The 27,518-nt window shown below is 36.7% G+C and overlaps 1 protein-coding gene and 1 long non-coding RNA gene across 2 annotated transcripts in view; one reads left to right on the top strand and one right to left on the bottom strand.

The window, feature by feature from the left end:
• Positions 1 to 16,232, bottom strand: part of LOC134655392 (uncharacterized protein K02A2.6-like) — a 212,151-nt gene extending 195,919 nt beyond the window's left edge. The window contains exon 1 of the mRNA XM_063510851.1: positions 14,675 to 16,232. Coding sequence (XP_063366921.1) covers positions 14,682 to 16,226 — 1,545 coding nt within the window. The 5' untranslated portion in view covers positions 16,227 to 16,232 and the 3' untranslated portion in view covers positions 14,675 to 14,681. The remainder of the gene's footprint in view (positions 1 to 14,674) is intronic.
• Positions 1 to 27,518, top strand: part of LOC134655447 (uncharacterized) — a 304,347-nt gene that overhangs the window by 218,725 nt on the left and 58,104 nt on the right. The window lies entirely within an intron of this gene.

The following is a 27,518-nucleotide window of genomic DNA, read 5'->3' on the forward strand; positions in this document are numbered from 1 at the left end:
TTGGCTAAGATTGTTCCCAAATAATATCTTTTATGTATTTAATTATTAACGGGCGTTGACTTCCGTTTTTTAAAGTAACTGCCATCTGACCTATGTTTAATAATACAGCCGCAACCTTAATGAGAGCGAGATTTAATTCCAATCTGAAACGCATCAAGTCATTACGAATAAAAAGGACGGTGGCGACGGTGACCATGGTGCTAGGAATAATTAGGACAGTCGCCATCAGATATTACAGAGGGATTACCGCCAACAACGTTATCTACCTCTTTGTCGCTCGAATATGCAAGAGCGAGAGAGAGAGGAAAGTCAGATGACAGTCGCTCTTTTTAAAACAAGTGCCTTCGCCAACAAACTGCTCCGCTGTTTGGCGAATCTTTGCATTGTGGTACACATATTTTATATTTCCTTGTTATTGTAAATAAAAAAACTTGGAATGAGTTTCAAGCGGAACCCGCCAAATACCTACTAGTATTATAAATGTAAAAGTAGCTTCGTTTGTCCATCTTTCTGTCTGTCACTTATTCACGCTTAAACAGCTAAACCTATTTAAATGAAATTTTGTATGAAGATAGTTTAAGGTACCCAAACGAAGTCACGTGCAGAAGCCAGTTCTTTAGTGTACGAGCGGTAAAGTCTAAACTAATATTTTATAATTTATAATAATTTCTCCATCTCTACAGAGCTTTAGTTAAAATTTATTCCTATTCATATTTCCGGAGCACTTACAAGCATGCCAATCCATTGCCCAGCTCGAAATATGCTCATAATCGTTAATCCCCATTTTTAAATAAAACCCTCACCATGAAGACTTAATAAAAATCCAGAGCGATAAAAAGCGAAATAAAATCACCGTCTGTGCAGCCTTTATCGAAGCATGTCGAGGTTTTTATTAAATCTACATATTTTCGCTCATGACGGCCAGCCACTCAATTTTGCACTGCACATTTTGAAGTTTTTACGTTGTCTTTGGAAAATGATTTTGCATACTGAATTCTTCATTTTGCATCGCATTTATGGATTAACCGACAATGAATTTAACGTAAAGCCATTGTTCAAAAGTTAATTATAATTGTTTGGTATAATATGAACAGGGTAAAAAATTAAAAATTAAATAGTAATATAATTTGACAATATGAACTTAATTCTACGCCAATATGATGGTACTGATATTGTCAAATTACTATAACTGCACTGTAATTAAGCTTAATGAGAATATATTTAAATTTAAATCATAACACTTAATATAATGATAATTCCAACTTTAAATTAATCTTAATTCGTTTTCATTTAGACATCGCCCGCAATGCATTGATATCAATTTCTGTAAAACCACTCAACTATAGTCTAAAAGCTATAACTATGGTCCAAAATTATCTCGTACATCATCGTGCAGGTGTGAATATTATGAAATATAATATTATTTTAAATTTTAAAAGTCACATTTCTATACCAATATATTTTTATAATTGGAAGAAAACAACCAGACAAAACCATACAGAACATTGGTCCATACTTAATTAAGTATTAAACTTGTATACAAGTATGTACAAGGCACGATGGCTCCTTTTGGAGACTATTAAATTAATTTGGTGAAACATAATTTCATTGATAAGAAAAATTATTAGTTGAGTCGAGAAAATGACTTAAAATTGACTACTGAACAGCCGCCTACAGTGAAGAATAAAACTGTTCATTTATCTCCAGATAGAATCCCTAGTATCCTCTAATGCATCGATTTTGACAGAATAAAGTGTTTGAGTGTCATTAAATACGTCATATTTAAAAGAAATTTGACATTTATGATGACATTTTCACACTTTGTCATAGCAAATTAATGCCTAATTGCGTAATTAAGAGTCCCCGCTATTTCCAAAAGCATGGCCGCCCCAGTGCTACCATGCGGGCAACATTAATTAGTAAACAGCGCCCGGCGAGTACCAACAAAGAATTTTCCTGTGCCCTGAATCTTATTCCCTTTGCAAGCGAATATATGTCTTAAGATAACCAGAATAAATGTGATCTTTGTCTAAAGAAAACACGTTTATAACGAGGAATTTCGTACCTACACTGACCCTGCGAGATTCGTCAAAATTCTTTGCAACTGACATTTAATTTCGAATAAAATCTTATTAAGTTATAATAGAGGTCAAAATTATATGAAAAATAATCATTTATTTACAAACAAGATATATACAGTACTAAAGGAAATTAAAAACTAGCTTAAATCTAAAATAGGCCCTTGAGGCATTGTACCATCAAGGATGCTGGCGACATTTCCTCGCTGTATCGCAATGCTGATACGTTGTGCGAGGTAGCCGCCAGCTCTTCGGTCACCAGTCACGTCAACCCGACGCTTCGCGATTTCTGCGAACAACTTATGCGCGCTGGGACCCCATGGACCTAGAGTTTCAACTCCAAATGGTACAAAATGGTACCCTCTACCGAGGCTCTTATATTTGTTACGTTTTAAAATTTCGGCGCTTTCCGCCGCCCCACCCGCTTTTAACTATATTAGGTACACCTACCTACTTTAGGTTTCTGAGGAAAAAATTAACATTGTGCTATAGTAGCCTTATAACAGTATAGTATAACAAGATTATAATTATAATGTTTGTGTCGTCTGCATCTAGACTAATGACTCACCTTAGTTTTACTTTGTTATTATTACGCAATAATAACATTTTCACAAACAAGACATTTGTTTTATAAGTTTATCTTTATGCTGGCCGTAATTTGTGGGTGTTTAATACAAGATTCAGACTACTCATAGCAAGAACTTGCATGCAATTTTCATTACATTGCGGTATCTGATCAAACTTTTGTATGTAGTTTACCTTATTTAGTAGTCTGCAATTTAACGTAAATTACATGCAAGTTCTTGCTAGTCTACGCCTCGCTTATAAGCCAAAATTATCCGTCCGAATATTGATGTCCAAATATGTTGTAAAACTATGTCCAAATATGTATTTACTACTACATTGCTAGTATTTGCCAGAGCCCAAAGCTCGCCTGCGGAAGGCAATAGGGAATAGCAGCGTTGTACCGAAACACCCACCTTTTCGCAAAAACTTAATCTCTGTTTTTCTTGTTTTCATACATTTGTTATTCCTTAGTTACTTTTGTTCAGGTGTATTTAAGGAAATGCTTTATTTTAAAGTCTGCAGATTAGTTCGAATTGCTAATTATTCTCGCAGAATTTGAGAAGGTACAATGGAAAAAAATGGATATAACAATATTTTGTATTTGAGTTTGTCATGGATACTTTTAGATTTAGTATTTAGATCGATATTAGGTATTTATAGACCTTTATGATATCATGAGTCAGTTAGTATCCCTCGACAACAGGCAGTTCAAAGAAATTGGTTGCTTGGAAGAGCTTCAACGTGCGTAGCCAAGATGCCAATCGTTTGCGCTACGATAACGAAACGCAATCTGCGGGCTCAGCACGGTTCTATTTTTATCGACTATCACTATGCCCGTCACTTTCGCACTTACATACTTGTTAGAAGGTGACAGGCATGGTGATAAACGATAAAAATGCGACCGTGCTACTAGGGCTGTATCTCATGCATTTATTTTGAATACAGTGAAATACCCTATTGGCGAGAGGTCGCACAGGACCGAGAAAAGTGGCACTGACTTGTGTCGGAGGCCAAGTCTCATTTTGGGTCGCGAGCCAAGAAAGTAATGGGTAAGTTGGGTTTCACAGAACCACTAGTAATAGTAGTTTATGTGACTGCTACATAATGAATGGCATTAAAACTCGAGTGTGGGTTTATGAAACGAACGAAGTGAGTTTCATAATAGAATCACGCGAGTGTTTTAATGCCTAATTAGGTACAGTTACATACACTGTTTTATCTACACACATAAACATTTGGTTTATTTACACAATTCGCCTTTACTATTCCCATTTTAAAGCTTCACATGTGGGCGTGACATGGCTAAATCGGTTGAATGCCAAGGGAGGAAAGTTGTGATTAACCGTGAAGTGAGTGCAGCCAGCGTGCGGTCGAGTTGTTAAACTATTACGGTTATTGTTTATACGCTATGATCGTGGTTAAGGGTAAGTTCGTATTTTAGAATTAGAAAAAAACTACTCGAAAAGCAACACAACAGCAAGAGTAGGTATGAGTCGGTCAGCCAACGCGAGTGGTTAATAATTACTTATATAAATGGCAAATCGAGCGTTTTCATTATTAAAACTAGTTTTCCGTAAGATCTCGGTTAAAACTAGTTTTAATTGGGACTTTTCAGTCAAAACTAGTTTTCTTGAAGGCACTTTGCGAAAACCAAAACTAACTAGTTTTAACTAGTTTTCCGTAAGATTTGATAAGTACCTATACCTACCTATTTGTTCAAAATTATATTTCAGTAAAACTATTTTTTTACTAACTAGTCGATGCACGTACCACAACAACAAACGTTTTTTTCTTATCTAGCATTATATAATAAAAGACTTAGTCATAGTCGGTTCTGGCAAATAAATGCCCATTTGCCCATACCAGGATTCGAACCCAGGACCTCCTGCTTCGTAGGCAGAATGGTCAATTCAAACTTAAATTTTGACATAAAAATGATATCTAAATGATGTCTTTTCGTTGTCATTCGCCCGTGCGTCTCGCTCGCGCCCATGCATATGGACAAGTACGAACGTGAGTTCTTCCCCTTAACGCGCGGCTAAGTATCTTGGCAGTGGCCCCGCTTAATTCTGCTATTTACTGAATACATCCTCTCAGCAGCAGTAATGGCCGGAGCAGTTTTTGAAACAATTTGCTTCCCGAACGGGCATAATATTAATAAATTAAATAAAGGACTCAAAGCATTGCCAAACTGCCCTTTAGATTAAATAAATAAATGTGTGTATATTGTGGCCAATCCGCATTGGGCTAGCGTGGGGACTATATATAGCTCAAGGCCTCTCGCGCATGAGAGGAGGCCTGTGCCCAGCAGTGGGACGTATATAGGCTGAATTATTTTTTAAAGTGAAAACTTCTTTAGCGGCACTGGGCACTTTTTGAGGTGGGGAAAAAATGATAAACTCGAGACAGCGTAAGGCGATCACGTGACCGTAAGGGGCGTAAGGCGATCACGTGACCGTAAGCCCCGTAAGGTGGCCACTCATAATTTAAATGGCATTTAAATCAATAAAGAAAATCTCAATGTTATTTGACATTTATGTTGCGGACTCCTTTTCAAGACCCTTTACCTATGTTCAAATAATTTGACGTTGTCATGGCAGTATGTAAATAAACATGTCAATGAAAAAGTGTGATCTTATTTGAGAATGATAATAATGTATAATAAATAAATAGAATACCTCCGCTAAACGTATGTTTCGTGTTACCGGGCGTCGGTAACATAGTGAGGGGAGTTTTCACTTCTATCGGCACTCCCGGAGTGCAACCGTTGTTGCTTGTTTATTTATTTTATGTTGTGACCGGGTGATCAGGAAGTTAGCCGCGTCAGCTGAAGACGCGGGTTCGGTTCCCACCTCGGCCACCGGTGCACTTGGTCACTTTTTCTTTAGTGTATGATATCTATTTCAGTTTATAAATGTAAAAACTTCTTAAAATAGAACTTAAGGGGCCTACTGATTAACAATCCGCTGGACGATATCGACCTGTCAGTTAGAACAAAAAGTTGACAGTTCCGAACAACTGACAGGCCGATACCGTCCGGCGGACTGGTAATCAGTGGGCCCCTTTACGCCGAAGAAGACTAGAACACAAATTGTTGAATGGATTTTGGTGGATCGCGGCAACCGAAGACAATATTATGGATTTTGGTAGAATTTAGCATAAAGGTGGTTAACTAGATACCCGAAGTAACGACTTCGGCTAACCCGAGTAGATTTTCGACTTTTTCGAGAGACGAAATCGAGCGCTCGAATTTCAAGAATCGGTTCAAAGATTCGAACCCGGGACCTCCTGTTTCCTTCTTTTGCTGAAATGAACTACTGTTGTTCGTGTAGCTAGTTACAGCCCTATTCGAACTTTAAGATACGTCAAATATAATAAGATATTATATACGTCAAATATAGACGATATGGATCGCCAAAGTGACGTTTCTTCAAAGAAATACTTCACTTTTGACACTTGTTTGACACTGACATATCCGATCGATATCGTCTCAATATCTTATATTTGATTGACGTATCTTAAGATGACAGTCCATTTCCAACCGCAGCTGCACTACTGTTCATTTTACTATGGAAATTGACAGTAACAGCGACGCGTTGAGTACCAGTAGTGCAGCTGCGTTCAGAAATGGAATGTTACCCTTAACCCCTCGTTTCCCAGGACCTCTCAAATCCATACAATTCCGACTCATATTGGAGCCACTGGGAACTGACAGGTTAAAGTTCGAATATGGCTGTTACTCTCCATTTGAAAGCAATGCCTTAGCACGTGTCGAATAGGCACATGTTCATTTCCTGCTTACTTGCGAGATCCGGAATCGATTTCCGCCGGTCAGTTGAGGGCTTCGATAATTATGCCGCTTACTGCTCCCGGGGGCCCTTTAGTGGGAACAGTCTGTTCCACTGGAATTATAAGATAAATGGAAATAGCATTATCCAATACGGGGTCCCGTTGTTTCCCATAAAGTTTAAAGTCATAATGTATTGTTTGTCATAGTATCATTAGTCATAAAACTGAAACCGTTAACATTTCAGGATTTTCCTCAGGTCATCCTATAGATAGGTTAGGTTAGGTTAGGTTTGTTTTATGGCAATCCTAAAAAGTAACGCGTTTCTGAACCAAATGAATTATGACTAACGAAAATGCGGGCAAACAATACATCGACCCATCTAATACCTTTAAACGAGCAATTCTTGTATATTTATGTATTTATTTATATGTTTATATACTTGGTTAAGCAGATCTTGTTTGAAAAATGTAGGCGCGAAGGGATATCGTCCCATAGAAAATTTGAATTTCGCGTCTTTTTTACTGACAAAATTTGCTTGACCAGCTGTATATTTCGGGGATCTCGGGAATGGCTCTAACGATTTCGATGAAGTTTGCTATATGGGGGTTTCCGGGGGCGAAAAATCGATCTAGCTAGGTTTTATCTCTGAGAAAACGCGCATTTTTGAATTTTTATATGTTTTCCGAGCAAAGCTCGGTCTCCCAGATATTAATAAATATTATGAGACACATGATGGCATAACATTATTCAAAACATGCATAAATGATATCATATGCATGCGTAAAAGGCATGTAACGTAGCGTCAACTTAAACTACATAATATATGTTTCTACGTCCGATCGGATCGATCGATATGGGTTTTAATGTGATTTATTTCAAAAGAGTGGCTTATGTGTAAATACTATTCATGCACTCAATGCCATTACTCAATTTATTAACATCTGTATTAACTATACAATATTTTAAAAAATAATAAGAAAAACATACCCTCTTGCGTATGAGAGGAGCTGTGCCCAGCAGTGGGACGTATTAACGTTATATACCGTACGTATTGGAGGGCCTGCCATCTTGTGGCCTGAATCGGAAACATAAACTTGTACATTATCAAAGCAAGTTGTACCTACATAAGTAGTTTCTGCTATCTTGTGAGCTACATCGGAATCATAAACTTCACATTTATGCCCCGCGCCAAAAATCTGACGGCTCCTATGCTGCCCCCTATAGTTCATGCACCCTATAGGCACTAATAGGGAGCACAACGCCATCAAAAACCTTTTTTTTTTACTCTCGTAATCACTTGCGACCCCTACACGTATACGAAAACCGATCCAAAACACTTACGTAATTATAACCTCACAATACGTGTTTACACGTAGGGTAGACAGGGGCAGGAAGGTCGTTAAATTCAGCCGCTTCATTTGACGGCATTGATCCTAAGGGGCGGACGCGGAACTATAGCGGCTGGTTCGTGGTGTACTGTATTTTTATTATATATACCTAGTAAATGTGTATATTGGTTCGGATGACTCGATAAATAACTGAAGGGAGATTTGAACTTACAAATTGACATTACTCGCCTGTACATAATGTCAATAGTTTTAAAGTTATTAACATGCACGCTCGCTCCTATTTTAGGACAAAAAGTTTAATAGCTAGTATATACCTACATACATAGGTACAAGTACACCTTCAGAAGTAGATACACAGTGACAATCAATATGAAAGTCGGGGACTAGGGACCTCATACTATTATCAATGGTATTGAAATTAGATTCCTTGATCGTACCTACCCCCGCAACTTTATCCAAAATGCTAAAATCAAGAGTTTTTATTCATACTAACATTCTGCTAGCTCCCGTTTTATTCTATGTGGAATCTTATGACAAATCTGCTGGCTAGTGGGTTGCCATAGAACTACACTACAAAATTGTTACTTACGTATGCACATAAAAACATATGTAATTTCAAACGTAAACAAGTTTCACGAACCAAAACAACCCAAATGAAAGTCACACCGTGCAGCTAAATATAGTATTTCGTCGAAAATGTTTGTAATTTGACATTTAATCGCCCAAACACACACGGCCAAGACGTTGGGTCAATCAGCAATAAAATGCAGATTAACGGAACCCTGGCCATTATATCGGGTTCCGTAGCCATTTGAGGGGTTATTACGATTGCTTGATAAATACAGACGAGGCAAAGGCTCGAATGTCCAAAACAACTACATAACATATCAAATTATTTATTTAAAAGGCGCCTAGCCATACGAAGATTGCATACACTCGAGGAATTGGGACGGATGCTATTGTTATGGTACCTAAATCAATTCTGTTTTGCAGCAGTTACGCTTATTCAAATATGCTAAAAAAATTATATCATGATTTTGATGATTCAGAATTGTCTGCAGCTGAATTCAAATTTAAAAATTAAAACATTCAATACCACAATACATTTGTCAAGTTTAAAATAGTTGGAAAGTTTTCAAGTAGTCCGAAAAGTTTTTGGAAATTTCAGGGATTGCTCTTTCAGTCACAATAAACAAAAGAAGAGAATTTTATTTTGGAAATGGCAATTTCGATTCTCATATAAAAATATGACAAGTTTCCGAAATTGTACCACGTGGTACTTAATTCCGTAATTTTGGATAGTTACCGATGGCACAATCAGTACATGTAAATATATACAAGCGGGGAGCAGCTGCCTCCTGCTGCCCAAAATTTCGAGGTTACAATACTCACAATTACTCCAGTCCGCGCAGAAGCGTTTGACTCGCCAGCGCTTGGCAGTCAAAGGGAACACATTAGGGGTCCCACAGGGAAGGATATTAGTTACTAATTGGGCCCCTTTCCACTTCTATTATGGGAGTAATGGCGGGAGATGATGGCCTAGAGAATTTTGGGGTCGTGCGTTTAGATAGTTTTGGCGTAACGTTTATGTGTATATCTCTAATTAATATAATAATGATTGAGATATACATAAGGGACAGTTTTCAGTCGGGTCCCCTTACCTCGCTCCTTCCTGTGAAATTATTCTCAATGGAGGTATTTTGTGGCGTATTATGAGCCCAATTCAAACATAAATTTGACACCAAAGTGATATCAAAATGATGCGATGTTGTTGTTATTCACCCGTGCGTCCCGCTTGCGCTAACCACGGACCAAAATGAACACCCTAATGATAACAAAATGACATAAATATGATTTTGTCCGGGAGAATCGTGCGTCATACGCATACCAATCACCAAGACGACCGCCAAGATCGTGTCGAAACCAGTTCAAAACCGTAACCAGTTGTTAAGTTTGAATCGGGCTCCAGGAAAACGAAGAGAAACCGAGGAAGAGATTAATATATAAGAATAATTAGGGCGAGGGTGACCACTGGACTGTAATATATATTATCTGTACTCTGCGTTCCCAGACTATAGTTATATTATATCCGAACGCCATCGCTAATACAAAATGTTTTTGTTTTGCAAATACGTACGGATGTTATGACAACCATATTATTAGTAGATGTTGTATTTATGATAGGTATATTTGAAACTTTAAATTAGTTTATTTTAAACTTTACCTGAATTCAAATTTAAAGCTTGGCCCCGCTTTGTTTTTTTTTCACTTTCACTAAAGGTATAGGTATGTAATAATTATATTTAACTTAAAAACCCATAGGGTTACTTTTTCAAAAATAAAATTTTGCAGATTTGACCTCTAACTTAAATTTTTTTTACCATACTTACATTTAGGACAGTCAAAATAGCCATCTCCTTGGTTCGTCACTTTATAGTTTATTTATTTTATTTATTTAGTTATTTATTACACAAAAGTTACACCTTTTTTGTTAAGGACAAAGCTCCACAAAACTACATTTGAAAGTTTGTTATTCACTATAGCGTTGTATATTTGCGATTTGGCGCCACTTTCGTTTGACATATTAAGATGCTACGCGCAAAAAGCAAAAATAATGAATGATCATTTTGATCTTAGAACATAGACCCTGACCACGCTAACTTTGCAGAAACTTGGCAGTAAGAATTCATACATACCCTATACCCTACCCTATAGGCTCCACACTTGGCATGAAAACATAGCGCGGTCCGAATCTAAAACGGAAAATTGACAAAATAGGACAAAAAAAGCGGCCAAGTGCGAGTCGGACTCGCCCATGAAGGGTTCCGTATTTAGGCGATTTATGACGTATAAAAAAAAACTACTTACTAGATCTCGTTCAAACCAATTTTAGGTGGAAGTTTACATGGTAATGTACATCATATATTTTTTTTAGTTTTATCATTCTCTTATTTTAGAAGTTACAGGGGGGGGGGGACACACATTTTACCACTTTGGAAGTGTCTCTCGCGCAAACTATTCAGTTAGAAAAAAATTATATTAGAAACCTCAATATCATTTTTGAAGACCTATCCATAGATACCCCACACGTATGGGTTTGATGAAAAAAAAGATTTTGAGTTTCAGTTCGAAGTATGGGGAACCCCAAAAATTTATTGTTTTTTTTTCTATTTTTGTGTGAAAATCTTAATGCGGTTCACAGAATACATCTACTTACCAAGTTTCAACAGTATAGTTCTTATAGTTTCGGAGAAAAGTGGCTGTGACATACGGACGGACAGACAGACGGACAGACGGACAGACGGACAGACGGACAGACAGACAGACATAACGAATCTATAAGGGTTCCGTTTTTTGCCATTTGGCTACGGAACCCTAAAAACCGTGTTTACTCCCTCACGCTCGGTTATCAAACCGCTTTAATCCATTTAAACTGTAATCAGAAAGCTTTCAGAACGGCCGGCTCGGAGTAAGCTCAAAATGATCCATTAGCGGATTTAAAATGCATTGGAATATCAAATTACTTGGCCGTAGGGTTCTGTTCATTGTTGTAGGTGATACGAGTATAGGCAGGCGTCGCTCACTCCGCGATTTCGTCGCGGCGGTACAAGTACATGCGGCCCACACCATTTTTGGTGTCTAGCAGTAGCAGTTGCCGCGCACCGTTATGGAACGGGCGCTTGCTCGCGCCTGCGCCATCTTGCGATCATATCTGTCGTAATAGACGCGTTTTGTTAGAGAGTGAACCTTCTGTACCTTGTACTATTATTTATTATGTGGTATAGGGGCCGTGCGCGTTGGAGTGTCTGCCATCTTGTGGCCTGAATCGGAAATATATACTGTACATTGACACTTCACGCCAAAGCTAGTGCTGCGATCTACAGTTCACGCACGTTTTCTTGTGCACTGTAGGTTCTGCCATCTTGTGGGCAATATTTGAAGCTTAAACTTTACACTCCGCGCCAATAAACAGTGGGTTCATATTGCTGCCCCCTACAGTTCATGCACGCATATAGGCATTGCTTTAACATGCATATACATAAATGTAAATAATAACAATAAAATCTTGCAAGTTGATTTTGAACTTCTTATTTTCAATACACGTAGTATCGATCTGAAACCTTGCAAGCATTAATGTCACCGTAATTAAAACCCGGTAAAAACTAGATTTAACCGAAATGTTTCAGTCAAAACTAGTTTTTACAAAGCCCTTCGGTGAAAACGTTTTGTAACTATGAGAAATTTATACACTGTTTTTATTTTGTCTTAATTTTTTCTATATTTGTACTTTTATTTTATGTTAAAATAATCAAATTGTCAATTATTTTAATGTCGTGTTTTCTACTGAATACTGATACTTACATGTAAAACCTGTTCTCATCTTGTGCCATACGTATTCTGGCAAATAAAGAAATTTTAATTAGAATTCTAAAAAAAAATCGTTATTTCGACATGGGGTGCATTACATTTTTTATAATTACTTTTTATTTATTATAGTTTGATATATCGTTATTTCGAATAACGTAATGAATGGCATACTACCGTAATACCTAATTAACGGTACACATAATGTTATTATTGGTATAATGGTCATAAGGTATATTTATACTTCGTCTAATATACATTGCCATAATTATTACATACTCTAAAGCATATTATTTGTTATAACAAGTGATATGGCATAATTATTTGTGTGGCATAATAGTTGCATGACATAAATGGGTTAAGTTAGGTTGGAACTGCGACTCCACACAAACGAATAACTACCTAGCAAAAGGAGGGTTAGGTTAGGTTATAACTTTGACCCTCCGTAGAATGAAATACCTAGCAAAAAAGTGGTTTAGGTTAGGTTTGAACTGCGGCCCCCGCAGAATCGAAAACCATGAAAAAATTGGTTAGGTTAGGTTAGAACTGCGACCTCCCTAGAATAAAATATGTAGAAAAAGAAGTAGGGTGCTAATTTTTTTCGTCAGGCAAGTTTACACTATGATAATCTCTATTTAATTATTGGGTCTGCATACTAGATATGAAAAATATGTAATTTTTTATGTTATTATTAAATGAAATATGCCAAAAAAATTTATACAATATATATATTTATACTTGATAAAATTGTATAAAGTATTACGTTATACAAAAATATAATATAACAAATGTCATTATATCACATGTGTATATATTATTTAAAAATTATATTACAATAGGTAATATAAAAATGACAGTTTAGATGAAATCCCAATATAACAAAGGAAATATATAATAAAAATTACATTAAAACATATAATAATACATCAAATGGCGTTATAACAAATGTATGATAGTTTTTTTATAATTATATTAAGCATTACACACCCTTCGACATGATTGTTAAAGCACAACGTTTATCACAGGTTTGTTAAGTTTTATGAAAAAGAGGGCTAAAATTAAAATGTACCTGATGCTATCAAAATTCGTTGTAACTTTTCATTCCACAACGGAACCATTTTTACCCCATTCACCCCTAAAAATGCCAATTCAGCTTTTCATCATACATAAATTATTAACCTATATTTCTGGCGTTTTTTTTATCTTTTTCGGGTGACAACGTGAGAACGGATTGCCAGGGCGATGCTATCGGCTCAATGGACGCCGTGATTTATATGGAGAGATGGAAATGCTCTGTTTAACCATAGAGAAAAAAATACGTAGAGTGCTCACTCCATACATCAGTTCAGACTATTAATTTCAGTGTCTACATCTAGCATCGAGTAGCGGAACTATCAGTACTGCTACTTGACAATAGATGTAGCACCGACCGGAAAGTCTTATCTCAACAGCATAAGACTTAGCATAAGACTTTCCGGTCGGTGGCTACATCTATTGTCAAGTAGCAGTACTGATAGTTGCGCTACTCGATGCTAGATGCTAATAGTCTTTTTGGTACTAAAACTGATGTATGGAGTGAGCACTCTATGTATTTTTTCTCTATGGTTTAACCGACTGGAGAAGGGAGGAAGGGAGGTAATGATTTTCGAGTGTTAGGTACCGTAAAACGGGGTGAGTAGGTTTCGCGGGGAGAGGTGGGTTATGAATGGGGAGAGAAGGTTTGAGAGGGGGATGAGAATGGATTTTAATGCTAAATAATAAATAAAATAAAATAAAATAAAATAAAAAGCCTTTATTAATTCTCTACAATATTACATAAAAAAATTAAAAATGTTTTAAAAAAAGTTTAAGAAAGTATTGTTATTTTGTAGAGACCCCTCTTCGGGTGAAGGCCTCCTCCAGATTCAGCCAGATTTTCCTGTCATTTGCCTTCTGTGACCAGTCTTGTCCGGCTGTAGCCACGATTTCGTCGAGCCATTTTTCTTTTACCTTCCCTCTATTCCTTGTCCCCGAAGGGCCCCGCCATAGGGTGGTTATTTTTGCCCACCTGTCTTTATGCATTCGTGCTGTATGGCCACACCATTTCCACTTTAATTTTTGCGCAAATGATAATGCGTCGATTATTTTAAGGCTACTGCTACAAAAATAATGTATTCCAATTTAAAATGGAGCTATAGTCATACGCATAAGTAATAAAAAAAATCGATCCAACAATCTTCCAAAATCACCTTTGTATGAAAACCCCTCTCACCCCAAATACGAGGCACTACGGGGTGAGGTGGGTTTTCCTCTTTATCGTCAAAGTTATGAAATGGAACTACCCAAAATAAAATAAAAACTAAAATACAAACGTCCGGAACACTTATTATGTATTATGTTTAATGACTAAGTATTAAACAAGTATTAAATAAAACAATATATCATTATAGAACTCCGTGTATTCCAGTCAGTTTAGTTCGTTAATTCTTGTTTTTTCGGACGCGTCGGTCACGTTATACTCACGTGATCATTGTGTGTTCCAAAACGCATTAACTATGAACATGATACATCTTCCCCCTCATGTGATAAGTCTGTCTCATAGTCTTTAAGATAAGCTGGAGGGTTAATAACACGTTTAGGTCTGCCTTCACAATTAGCCGAAGGTACAGGTTCCATCATCTGTTCTGAATCCATAGGTAACTCCGAGTGCCCATCCTCTACAGGTATAACACATCGTTTAGGCGACCTAACAGAAACATCTGATGGGATCTTGGGAGTGACTGATGGCTTCAATTGCGAAGAGTTCCTTCTTAACATAGAACCCTGATCATCTTGGATTAAGTAAGACCTGGGCGAATTGTGGAGGCCCACTATTTTGGCTGGTAACCATACATTTTCTCTGCGATACACAACATCTTGCCCTTTTTCTAGAGTATAATTATAATGTCTAGCAGTCTTATCATAATTAGTTTTATTTATAATGTTTCTTTTTTCTTGATACTTAACAAAATCAGTGACTACTTTTGGTGCAAGCAACTTGTTGTGTATTGGCAGTATAGACTTAGTAAAACGACTAAACAACAATTGAGATGGAGAATATGGTGAACCTATCACTGGGCTATTCCTATATTCTAAGATAACAAGATGTATGTCTAAATTCTCATCCTTGCATTTTTTTAACATATTCTTTGCTATACCAACATATTTTTCAACAAAGCCATTTGATTTAGGATACAGCGGGCTAGATGTAACAACAGAGAATTTATACATTTTTGCAAAGTTTTTAAATTCAATCGAGTTGAATGGCATGTTGTCAGCTCTGAGAATGCTTGGTATACCATGAGTAGCAAATAAGGTTTTTAATATTTTTATCACTGTTGCAGCAGTCATTGAATTGACTTTTATTAGATCAAACCACTTTGTATAGTAGTCAGCTACTACTAGATAGTTTTCATTACCATAATTTAGAAAATCACAACCCACTTTATGATATGGGAGTGATGGAGTAGTTTCATCTAATAATAAGGATTCCTTTACTTTTTTAGCACTATATTTTTCACATAAGTGACATTTACTTATGGTATCAATGATATCGCTTTTCATGTTAAGCCAAAAGAAAAGTGACTTGGCTCTACCCAGTGTTTTAGTGATACCAAAATGTGAAGAGTGTACTTTTTCCATGACAGTTTTCTTAAGAGATAAGGGAACTATAATCCTATGATCTAAATATACAATATTATTTTCAACTACAATGTTATTTCTTAATTTCCAATAAGGTTTGACAAGATCTGTAACTTTATCAATATTTGTAGGCCAACTATTATTATAGTATCCTATCAGTTGGGATAGTGCTGCATCTTTACCCGTGGCATCTGTAATCTCTATGAGAAAGCTATCACCTACATTCACAGTATGAACAACACGGTCCAAAGATTGTTCAAGTGTACTAGCATCAGCTTTTGAAGACGCTCTACTTATAGCATCTGCAATCAACATCTGTGAACCCTTAACATACTGGACATCAATATCATATATATTTAGTTTCAATCTAATTTTCCGTAATCTTTGTGATGCAATAGAATAAATTTTTTTTTTCATTAATGCAACTAATGGTTGGTGATCAGTTTGGACTACAGTATGCCGACCATATATATAATAATGGAATTATTTACAAGCAAATAAAATTGCCAAAAATTCCTTGTCTATTTGACCATATTCACATTCAGTTTTACTGAGACTTTTCGATGCAAATGCAACTGGTTGTTTAAATTGCATTAAAACACATCCAATTGCATTTTTTGAGCTATCAGTCTGGATAGTTAACGGTTGCTTGGGATCAAAATTTCTTAAAACAGGTGGACTAACAAGAATGTTTTTTATTTGTTCAATACACTTTTCATGAGCCGCTCCCCACTGAAACATAACATCTTTTTTTAAAAGTTCTCTTAGCGGGCTTGTTAATTCAGACAATCTTGGGATGTAATCTCTCATATAATTTACCATGCCCAGAAACCTTTGTAAACTCTGTTTATCGGAGGGTGAGTCATAATCCATTATAGCTTTAACCTTATTTTTATCAGGCATCAGGCAACCATTCACTATCTCATGACCAAAATACTTTACTATTTCAGGGAGATACTGAATTTTTTTAAGATTAAATTTAATATTTAATTCTTGTGCCCTAATTAAGACTTTTTCTAAAGCCACATCATGTTCCTCTTTTGTTTTGCCATATATTAAAAAATCATCAATGTAAATAAATGTATTTTCAATGTTTTTGAAACAATTTTCACAATTTTCTTGAAAAATTTCAGCTGAAATGTCTAATCCGAATGGTAAAACATTAAAATTGTATGTGCCAAAAACTGTTGAGAATGTACAAAGCTTTTTACTAGATTCAGAAAGACCAATTTGCCAAAAAGACTCTTTCAAGTCTAGGACCGAGAAATATTTTGCCTCAGATATTTTAGATTTAAGGTCATTTATAGTTGGTATTTCATAATATTTCTTAAGAATACACTTATTTAGATCCCTAGGGTCTAAGCACACACGTATTGCATTTTGGTCTTTCTCAACTATCACAATTCTATTGACCCATTCTGTGGCTTCATCCATCTTTGAAACGACACCTTTTTGACACAATCGTTTATTTTATTTATGCACCATTCAGTTATCATATGTAAAAATAAAATGTTATCGAGGTTTGAATTTCAGTTTTGACCCTACTCACCCCATTTTCCGGTATATAATATCCCTATAGCAGGGAAATAATATATCTATACATACATACATACATATAATCACGCCTATTTCCCGGAGGGGTAGGCAGAGACCACGGATTTCCACTTGCTCCGATCCTGACATACCTCTTTCGCTTCCTTCACTTTCATAACATTCCTCATACACGCTCGCCGGTTTAGGGTGCTCTTGACCTGGCCTTTCTTCAGGATTACTAATATACCTATGCATATAATGTTTATTGTTTTGGCACTCCCTACATGAATATGGCACGGTAACCCTTAACTACTAAATTACATTGGAATTGAATTATAAACTTGTAATAGTTTAGTCGCTGAATGCATACCCTAAAATTAATTTCTATTACGACTATAATCATATAAAGTTAGTTTAATTAAATTAAACTTCCATCTTACGTCCGTGAATGTCTTTCTCGCTGAATAGGGTAAATGTACATATAAGCGAACAAAGCGTATGCCCGACTCCTATTTCAATACTCAGAAGCTATGACCTCTTTACACTATACTATACGTACTTATTGTAATGAATTACCATTCATTCATCCTTACCCTCTAATCCCCTACCGCGACGTCGCCAACTACACTCTAAAATAAGCTCTAATTTCTCACGTCAAAGTCCATTTTAGAACGTAGTTTTTGTAATCATCTGGTACATACAACGCAAATATAGCCATGCGTACAAACAAGCCGTTATTGCTTTTTCAATAAGGTTGAAAATAGAAAAGCTGACAACGTAAGGCGTAACTAAGGTACTAAGTCAAAAAGCGCTCGCGGCAAAGTTGAAGATGCGTTTGTTTTGGTTCTTATACCATTGAATTAAGGTCGAAATGTGGGTTTTGGTGTGCATGGCGAGGGGTGAATGAACTGGTAGCCCACGTGGCTTGCAATTGCGCAGTTTTGAAGACCCCCTGCAGTAGGTTACGGCGTATATGGTAGGGTGAATGAGTCTGATGTTGACACGAAAATATTTGTTGACAAAACTTGTCCGGTGGTTAAATTTTTATCTTAGTTAAGAACGTCTATGTTAAAATTATATAACTACCTATTTAGTGATCAAGGTACAACAAAGAAAAATAAAATAACAAAGAATAACTAGAATGGGCAAGTAAATGAAACTTAATAACTAATAAACTTAATAATATAGTCTAACTACCTAGTCTTACAAATAAAAAGTGTCACCCCTCAGATCGCCTTAGTGACTTATTTTTTTATTAAGAAATTGGATCTTATATCAGTTAGCCTGTATTATTTACCGATTTTTAGTACCTTTTCCTGATAACATCACATATTACTGTGAAATGTCCAGCAAATTCGCTTAACATAAACAAACATTTGGTTAATTCAGTATTAATCCATAATTTGCTTAATTCAATGAATTCAATCGCAAGCGTGGCCACGGGCACTATTATAATTAACGATTAATTTGCGAACATAGATCGCTTATTGCTAGAGAGCGCGTATATTCCACTTATTCATATTAAAGCGTACGTATAGGCAATAAAAAATACAATACAATACAAATACTCTTTATTGCACACCTCAATAAAAGAAAACAATACAAAAAATACTAGCGCGTATGGCGCTTTCATCCTTTGTCGCTTGCCAAGGCATAGCTTAGATAAACTACCGCGAATATAGAAAATCGAAATATCATTATCAGCCTCTTCGTCACTTTAATTTTCAATAGCAATAGAGAGGCAAATAATAAAACCGTGGGTTTCTAGTCGACTTTATGGCTGGTGCTTGACGCAACGTTGATGCAACTGCGCAACGACGCGATTTTCCACAGCAGTGGTAGGCAACATACCAATCGCCATCGCTACGACGTAGCGAACGAAACGTAACTATCACTGTCGCACTAACATCGAAGAGTGATAGAGAGACACAAAGCGATTCGATGGTGAAGCGCAAGCGATCGTCACCTCGGCTAGGCCGCCTGACAAGTCGCCGACGCTAAAAAGACGCTAGTGGCTAGTGTGCCCCCGTTCGCAAAGCGGGGTCTAATGAAGGTAATCTGTATTGGCGAAGCATTAGGTGGGTAATTAAAATTATTGACTCACAAACAGAGCCCGTTATGCATTCATGCAATTATTGGCCCACGGACTTATTAAAAATAAACACGTTACAGTCGGTACCAATTATATTTGGAATGTTAATAAACAAAATGGTTTTATAACATTTTAAACGGAAGTATATTTTAAGAGTAATTGAGATAAAAGTTAAAAACCTACACGATGGCCATTTCTTCCGTCGCAAGATTCGCGCAGCATTCTTAAAATGTTTAATATCAGTTAGACAAAACAAGTTTGCAGCGGTTTTGATAGCCCAGAATGTGCAAGTGTTTTAAAATCTATGAAATGATGACCTATAAATTACACTTGCACATTATGTGCTGTCAAGATCGTTACAGAGCTATCTTGGTAACTCTAACGAATTTTGTTGACAATAGAGTCAATAGACATCAGCTCAACATACACAACAACTGTTAAAACAATAGGACTGCTCCGAAAAATGCTTATTTTAAGCATTTCGTTGACAAATACAGTTCCACAAATCCCCAAAACAAATACAACAAAAATTGTCCAGCAAGTTGGAAATCTTCAGCAAACTACGAGACGTGTCGAGAGCCAAGTCCGGCGCGGCGTCCGACACGTGTTGATTCTTATGCCGGATTGCTTTTTGAGAACGTGAATTCATGGGTCTTTTTTAAACGAAAATACATTCTGTAAAGGTACCTATGTATTAAATGGACAGCTCAAAAGCTAGAAGTACCTACCCCGGCGTGGTTATAAACTGTTTATGCAAACAAGTTACCTAATTTAATAAAAGATAAGCTGATATAACCAAACAATTATATTTCTATTATCACAGGATGTCTTTTAAAATTTAACATTCCTACATTACAAAACGAAACAGCAATACCTTTAACTAACAAATTACTGAAAATCTGAATCAAATATTGAGATAACTGCGTCATAACCCGTAACCGGCACCTTTACCCCAAAAGGGCTGTATTTAGGTGACCCAGTTGCGCCCTTCGGCTGCACTCTGCAATCACATCAGCGTCATTCCTGCGTGTAACATGTTGTATAACTGTTATATAACCGTTATATGAGTACTTGCTGTTATTATACGACGTTAATTAGCTTTAATTACTTACCTATTTTTATTTTTAATATGCATTGAAAAACCGTAAATTACGGCCAGTATAAAGATAAACTGTCATAACATTTTTTTTATTTGTGCTATGTTATTATTGTGTAATAATAACAACGGTATCAAATGAATAATGACATACAAATTTCATGCTGCCCTGAATTTTACTTATGCATTACAATACCATTTAGTACAAATACAAATAACTTAATTTTGCATGAAATAATGGTACAGAAGGTGGTCTGACAGTATTACCGAGAAAAGATATGCACTGCCTTCTGCCCTTTGTATCGTCTTGGCAGGAGCACGGCCGTGCCCGCAGATATATAGGTAACACATATTTAACCAGCATGTGGCAGGCAAAAAACTAAACTATAATAGAATGACGGACGGAATAGTACCTATGACGGAATTCGCACATTGAACTTGTATTGTTTTCAACGTTCATGTTTGTATGTATGTGAGTTTCTTTATTATTACTCTTTACCATACAAATTATCACGTTACGCAGAAGAAGTTAGGGGAAGGAACTAGTATACCTATACATGCAAAATGTGCTTCAGCGGACTTTTGTGCAAGAAATAAGAATCAAATAACGAATACTATTTTGGTCTCCAAACATTGACATTTATTCTACGATTCAATCAAAGTTTTTGAGTTGGGTCCGTACCTCAACTATGTGTGTTTTACAAAAGAAACGTCGGTAAAAGTGTAAACAGCCCAAACCAACAATAAACACCCCAACAAAATAACTAAAATAAGTTCTCCATACAGGCAAAGAGTAGTAAAATTATAAAGAGCGTTAAACTCCGTAGGTTAGGTACTTACGGAGTTTAACGCTCTTTATAATATTTGCTGCGTTTTTTTTATGGCTTTCTATTAATTTACCAGTGTCATGTCGATTTGTGTTATCAATAATCAAAAATTTCGGAACGCGAATTCGCTACGCCTTACACTTTAAAATGGATTTTAGCAACTATAATTACTACACTTTTTTAAGCTATATTTCTTAAGAAATCTCACAAAAAACCAAATTAATTTTTACAAACGACCGCCCGCTATCGACACTACTGCCAATCTACGCTGCGTTATGGTCGTTGTAGATGGCGCTTTACTTTTTTTTTGTTTTTTGCGTATTAAAACTGACACAAATATGTAAACTTAAGCGATTTAACATACAGGCAAAGTTTGAGGTCGACATCATCATCAATATTATTAAGTACAGCGAGCTGCAAAATTATATGGACATAAGTATTATCAATAGAATTCATAATTATATGTATAAAGTTGCTTTGTACTTTTGTGGTTGAGTGTAGGTACACTGAGCTGCAAAATTCATAAAGTGGGTAAGAACTTTTGCAGCTGTGCGTACATTAGAGCTTTGTTCTTGTCGGTATCATCTTTTTTCTGAGTTAGGTTTGATTTCCTAATACCTATGTAATTAATTTGGCTGAGATAAATAATTTTAGGCTTTGCGCTGCAAACCCAGAAAAATAGAAAGATCTGCCGTATCGCACTGGAAATTGTCACTCTTCTATATTTACCATCCTCTGATACAAGTAAATATTTGACCAAGCAATCACATCGGCGTCTGACAGTGGCAGACTGTGTAAATATTGGAGATTTCATGCATCGCCGATAAGTGTGTAAAGTGCTTCTTAGGCTGACATCTCCGGGCGACTCTTGAAACTTCTTGGTACAAGAACGGCCTAAGTCGAAAAATAAGAAAGTTTGACATTTGCCTTTATTTTTTGAGATAGACGGTCGGAAATTAGGATAAGCCTGTTTTAAGAATCGGTTACAGTTTCGTTGTTGCCATAAAACGAAATTTACTCAGATTTGTCTATTAGTATTGTTAAACCACAGCGGTGATAATCCGTTCAGTTAATAGTCACACGAAACTTGCCGCCTCCATACAATCGAAGTTGCGCTCTCATTTTAAAACGACATTCTCATATAACATGGAATGAACATGAACATCCAAATAGCATATACATACTACACATAACATAACAAAAGCTAGTACCAGGGGCCGTTTCCCAAAAGCTTGTAACTTGTAATACAAGTGGAAGTCCCTTTCTAACAAAAGCTGTCAAAAAGTGACATCCGCTTATATTACAAGTGACAAGCTTTTGAGAAACGCGCCCCAGGCCTAAGCCTATGTATGCCTGATACTAGTTTTTATGGCTAGAAATCGTAATTCGTAATAGATACAAAGAAATTCGAAGTAGAAATTTTACATAGGTACATACAAGTACAAAACTTCTATTTACACACTGTGTCCTTTGCTTGTTAGGCCCAAGATACACTTTTAAGTTTAACTTACGTAAGTAGGGACACAGCTATACTACAGAATGAGAGATGAATATCGTTATCTCATTCTAACAAGTAGCTTTGTCCCTACTTACGTAAGTAAAACTTACAAGTGTATCTCGGGCCTTACAGTATACAGTAAACTGACGATAACGGACGACGAGATAATTCTTGAATTGCACACAATTGTAGCAATTCTATTCATCTACTCACAACTTGCTTTACAAACAGAACTTGCTTCGTTAATCAAGTGCTAAGGACTCCAGTAATAAAACTGGCAATAAAACGTAAGCAAACAATGTACTAACAGCACACACTTAACTAATTATAGACTCTATCTCGTAGCCGTAAGGACTAGGAATGTTCAATTAAATGTGCTACAATGCAAGGAAAGCACAGCGCAGTTACTGTTCAAAAGAGCCCGATAATTGCCCTTACTTTACTATTAAAGGAGAAGTCTTAAATGTATACAGGGTGGAAGGAATCAATATGTATCTGAGTAACATTAATAAATACTACATTTTATTTTATTTACATCGGTGGTAAACAAGTATACGGCCGTCGGCCCGCCTGATGGTAAGCTGTCACCGTGGCATAAGGATGCCTGCAACTCCAGAGGCATGCGCGTTGCCGATACAAATTTATAGAAGTAGTATTTTCGAAAACGCTTATAAATCCAGTAAGAGAAACTACTTGAAAATCACTCTGCTACTAAAAAAATCAATCTGCTTAAAATGGTTGTGTTTGTTATTTAACGCTACGTTTGTAGCGCTCTGCATGGGCTATTACTACAAAAATCTAAGTTCGCAAATTGCGGGCATTTTTCTCTGTCACTCTAATTACGCCTTCATTTGAGTAAAAGAGAAAGATCTCCGCAATTTGCGAATTTAATTTTTCGCGGTAGCCCCTCTGGCCTCTGTTGTAGTAGCTGATAGCATTTTTTATGCACTATTTATCGAAAAAGCTTCGTAGAGGAGTACTTACCTACAATAATGTTGCGATAAGTGCTCAACTGCACAACGAGTGAATTACTTTTAAGGATCTTTCAAATGATCAGCTTCGTTCCTCCACCCTGTATAAAACTACCACTCTTACGAGTTTTCGCTTTTGTTCAGTACTTACGATCTTTCCAGAAAGAAGGTATTATGTACAATGAGTTCCATATATATTTACGACATTTTGCCTTCGTACAGTAACGTAGCTAATTGCAACGTGTTTCTAAAGAACTGGGAAGATACTTGTGCAGTTGGTACAATAGGGGGATAAAAGTTTACTTACTAGATATTAAACTGGGGAATTGTAATGGCAATATAAAAGCGACTGTGATGCATTTTGTTGTTATGCATTAAGCTTTTAAATTGTATACCTACACATATATCATAAACCCTCAATGATGCTTTCAAAAACCATATTTTACGGCCAGCATAAATGTTTTTTCGCGATTTCGGCGTTGGTCCCATAGTAGTTAAATTTGTTTAGTATAAAACAAAGTCCCCCGACGCGTCTGTCTGTATGTATGTTTGTTCGCGGAAAACTCACGAACTACTGATCGGATTTTCATGCGGTTTTCATCTATCAATAGTGACTCTTGAGGTAGGTTTAGATGTATAATATCCGGGGGTTTTGTGTAACCCGTGCGAAGCCGGGGCGGGTCGCTATTAGTCTACCTATAAAGTCTTGATTAATATTTCACCCTGTATATTCAAGTTGCACTTTGTGAACTTATGGTCTATAAAGCGCTAAAATTTGCAAAAATATGATTTTGAACGGGTTCAAATTTTGAACCCATCCTTCTGACGGGTGCATTTGCAAACCTAAGGCTTCTAAGAACATATTAAGATTCTGATTTCTACACTGCCCCATTTAAAAAGTCCCCGTATAAAGGTATCTTAATAAGTTTAACTGCCGTTAACCGGAAATCATATCGCCCACCTACAATCCCGATTCATCCACACCTATGGCCGTTAACAAGCCATTTCAATTCTCGAAGCCCCACCATTCTGTCGTATCGCTACACGGCCATATATTCCGCCTCCTATGTGCTGCCAACAAAAAACTTCAAAACATCCTATATTGCACCGAACGCCTATGAAGATACGACGTTTCGTTGTTAACTATTTTGAACTGTGATAATTTCAAAAATGGCGTATGTGACTGTGAAACGTGTGTATAAATACGACGTTTTGTGGTTGTGTGGGAGGATTGCGCGGAAATTCCACATGGGCGGTGAACAGGACCTATAAATCTGTCTCCACTGTGCAACCGTGTTCATTTACATATATCTCTGCTATTGTATATGTCTGTTTGTTAATTTATTTTAGTTTCCGGTAAATTTTTTAAACGGAAACGTTAAAAAGGCGGGGGTGGTATATTTCTTACGTTGTCACTCTTTTATATTGTGTGGTATATCTCTTCAGTTCGCGTTCTTAAGTATCGTCACAATCTAAACTACATACAGGGACTTATATTTTATTGTTAAGCTATTAGAGATTTTAGAGAATGATTACGTATGACGCGTAGTCTGATCCGTTACTTTGAATGCTAACAAAATGTAACAGCATTCGCCCGTTAAATTGTCATAATACCATCAGCTCGAATTGAACGGATCCTTATCTTTATCCCCTGCTGACTGTACACTTTCCAGCTGACTGTACAACCGGAACTGTTTACGAAAACGTCGTTAATATGCGCCGCATTGTACGAAGTTGGCGATAACGCTTGTCGAAACAATGTCTTGTATTCGATTGTTCTCAAGTTCTGTTCCCAAAGGGTGCTATTCCGATTCGATGGTAGGCTATGGCTCAAAATAACCAGTCTTGGTTAAGTGCACGACTGGTACAAACAGCAACACTCTTAACTGTCCATCGGTGGACTTTATGCCTTTCGTAATAAGGTTTACAAATTGTCAGTTAACAGTGGAGGCGATGGTACTGCCGTCGTTTTTTTTTATCTTTCTACGTTAAATCTTATGGAGTAAATTCGTTCAAATGGCTGTCACACTAACGTGAGATATTCCATAATATTACGTGTGTTTGTGCCAATCAGGCGGCCTAGCCAAGGTGACGATCGCTTGCGCTTCGCTATCGAATCGCTTTGTGTCTATCACTCTTCCATATTAGTGTGACAGTGACAGTTGCGTTTCGTTCCCTACGTAGCTTTATTTTTTTTGGCATGTTGTCTAATACGGGGCCAGCGCCATTTCTCCCTCCACCGACTTTGCACATTTGTGTAACCTCGGTAGTCGGTAGTACTTTAAGTAAGTATATGTAGAATATACATACATATATTCATACATAATAACTCCACGGCCGACTTCGGCCACGCGGCGACTGCTGTCAACTCCGTTGCTAACGCAAGTGGCTGACGTAGCCGATCTAGAAGATAAGATCGGACTGCCGACTCTTTTTATAAGCTTGGCTTAAACTAAACTAGGCTTTAAAAGTTAGCTCCTTTCTTTAGGTAAAGGTCACGTTAAGTTGGTTTACTGAATACATTCGCAACCAGTCAAGAGTAATCACTGGGTTGGTCCTAGAGGTTCTTGCAATGGCGTCTCACAGACGCATCCACGCAAATACAATGTGCAATGAATAGACACAATAGGTAGTAGTCAAATCTACTTGTGTGATTCCTGGTTTAGGATAGTGTAGCAACATATTTCCTTTCTACGTATTCAAAAACCTAAGTCTAAACTAAGGGATAAAAGTTCTAAATAATAACCTTAAAATGATATTCAGTTAACAAAACTGTAGCAGAGTTAATTACACATTCGGTTATCAACTGCAGCTTAAGGGTAACATTCCATTTCTGACCGCAGCTGCACTACTTCGCTGTTACTGTCAATTTCCATAGTAAAATGAACAGTAGTGCAGCTGCGGTTGGAAATGGACTGTCACCTTAAACTGTTGTGACATTACTGCTGAATCTGTCAATTTCCTTGAGAAAATGAGTGACGAATTGAACGTCATAATCAGTAATGCGACAGTGAATGTCACTCTCATTTCATCAAGGAAATTGACGGAGACAGCGGCGGCAAAAACGACACCGGGACAGTAATACAATGCAGTTGACATTCGAACGTCACCTTTACTGCTACGGCGATGACGTATATGATATCAATGTTACGCACACAACAGCGTATTATTATACCTACATATATATGTAATACTAGCTGTTGCCCGCGACTTCGTACGCGTAGATTTGTATATTGGTGGTTATATATTCTATATTAGCTTAGAACATTATGCAGCAAAAGATCGCAGTAGGACGGTTAATCATTTGTTAATTATTAATATTACAACGCATGATACTTGTCTTTCACAACCTACGAAGCTTCAAGCCCCTAACTGACTAAAATTGTTCTCGATATAATCCCTCTCAACCAGAAGATTTTCATGTCCTCTATTTAATAAAACCTACTACTTAACTACCTATTTACGAAGTTTGAAGTTCCTAGCTTTAAATAAAATTCTCTAAGTAATTGTATTACGTTAGTTTGATTTGGTAGTTGTAGTTGTATTTAATAGTTGTTGATGTATAATTATTATTATTTTGCTTGTATGTAAATTCAATGTTGACGCGTAAAAGTGCCCTTGTGGCCTATTTGCTGAATAAATGTTGAAGTTGAAGTTGAAGTAAAATTTGAACCCTATACAAACTTTCAACC

The sequence above is a fragment of the Cydia amplana genome, chromosome 16 (assembly GCF_948474715.1).
Source record: "Cydia amplana chromosome 16, ilCydAmpl1.1, whole genome shotgun sequence".
Lineage (NCBI taxonomy): Eukaryota > Metazoa > Arthropoda > Insecta > Lepidoptera > Tortricidae > Cydia > Cydia amplana.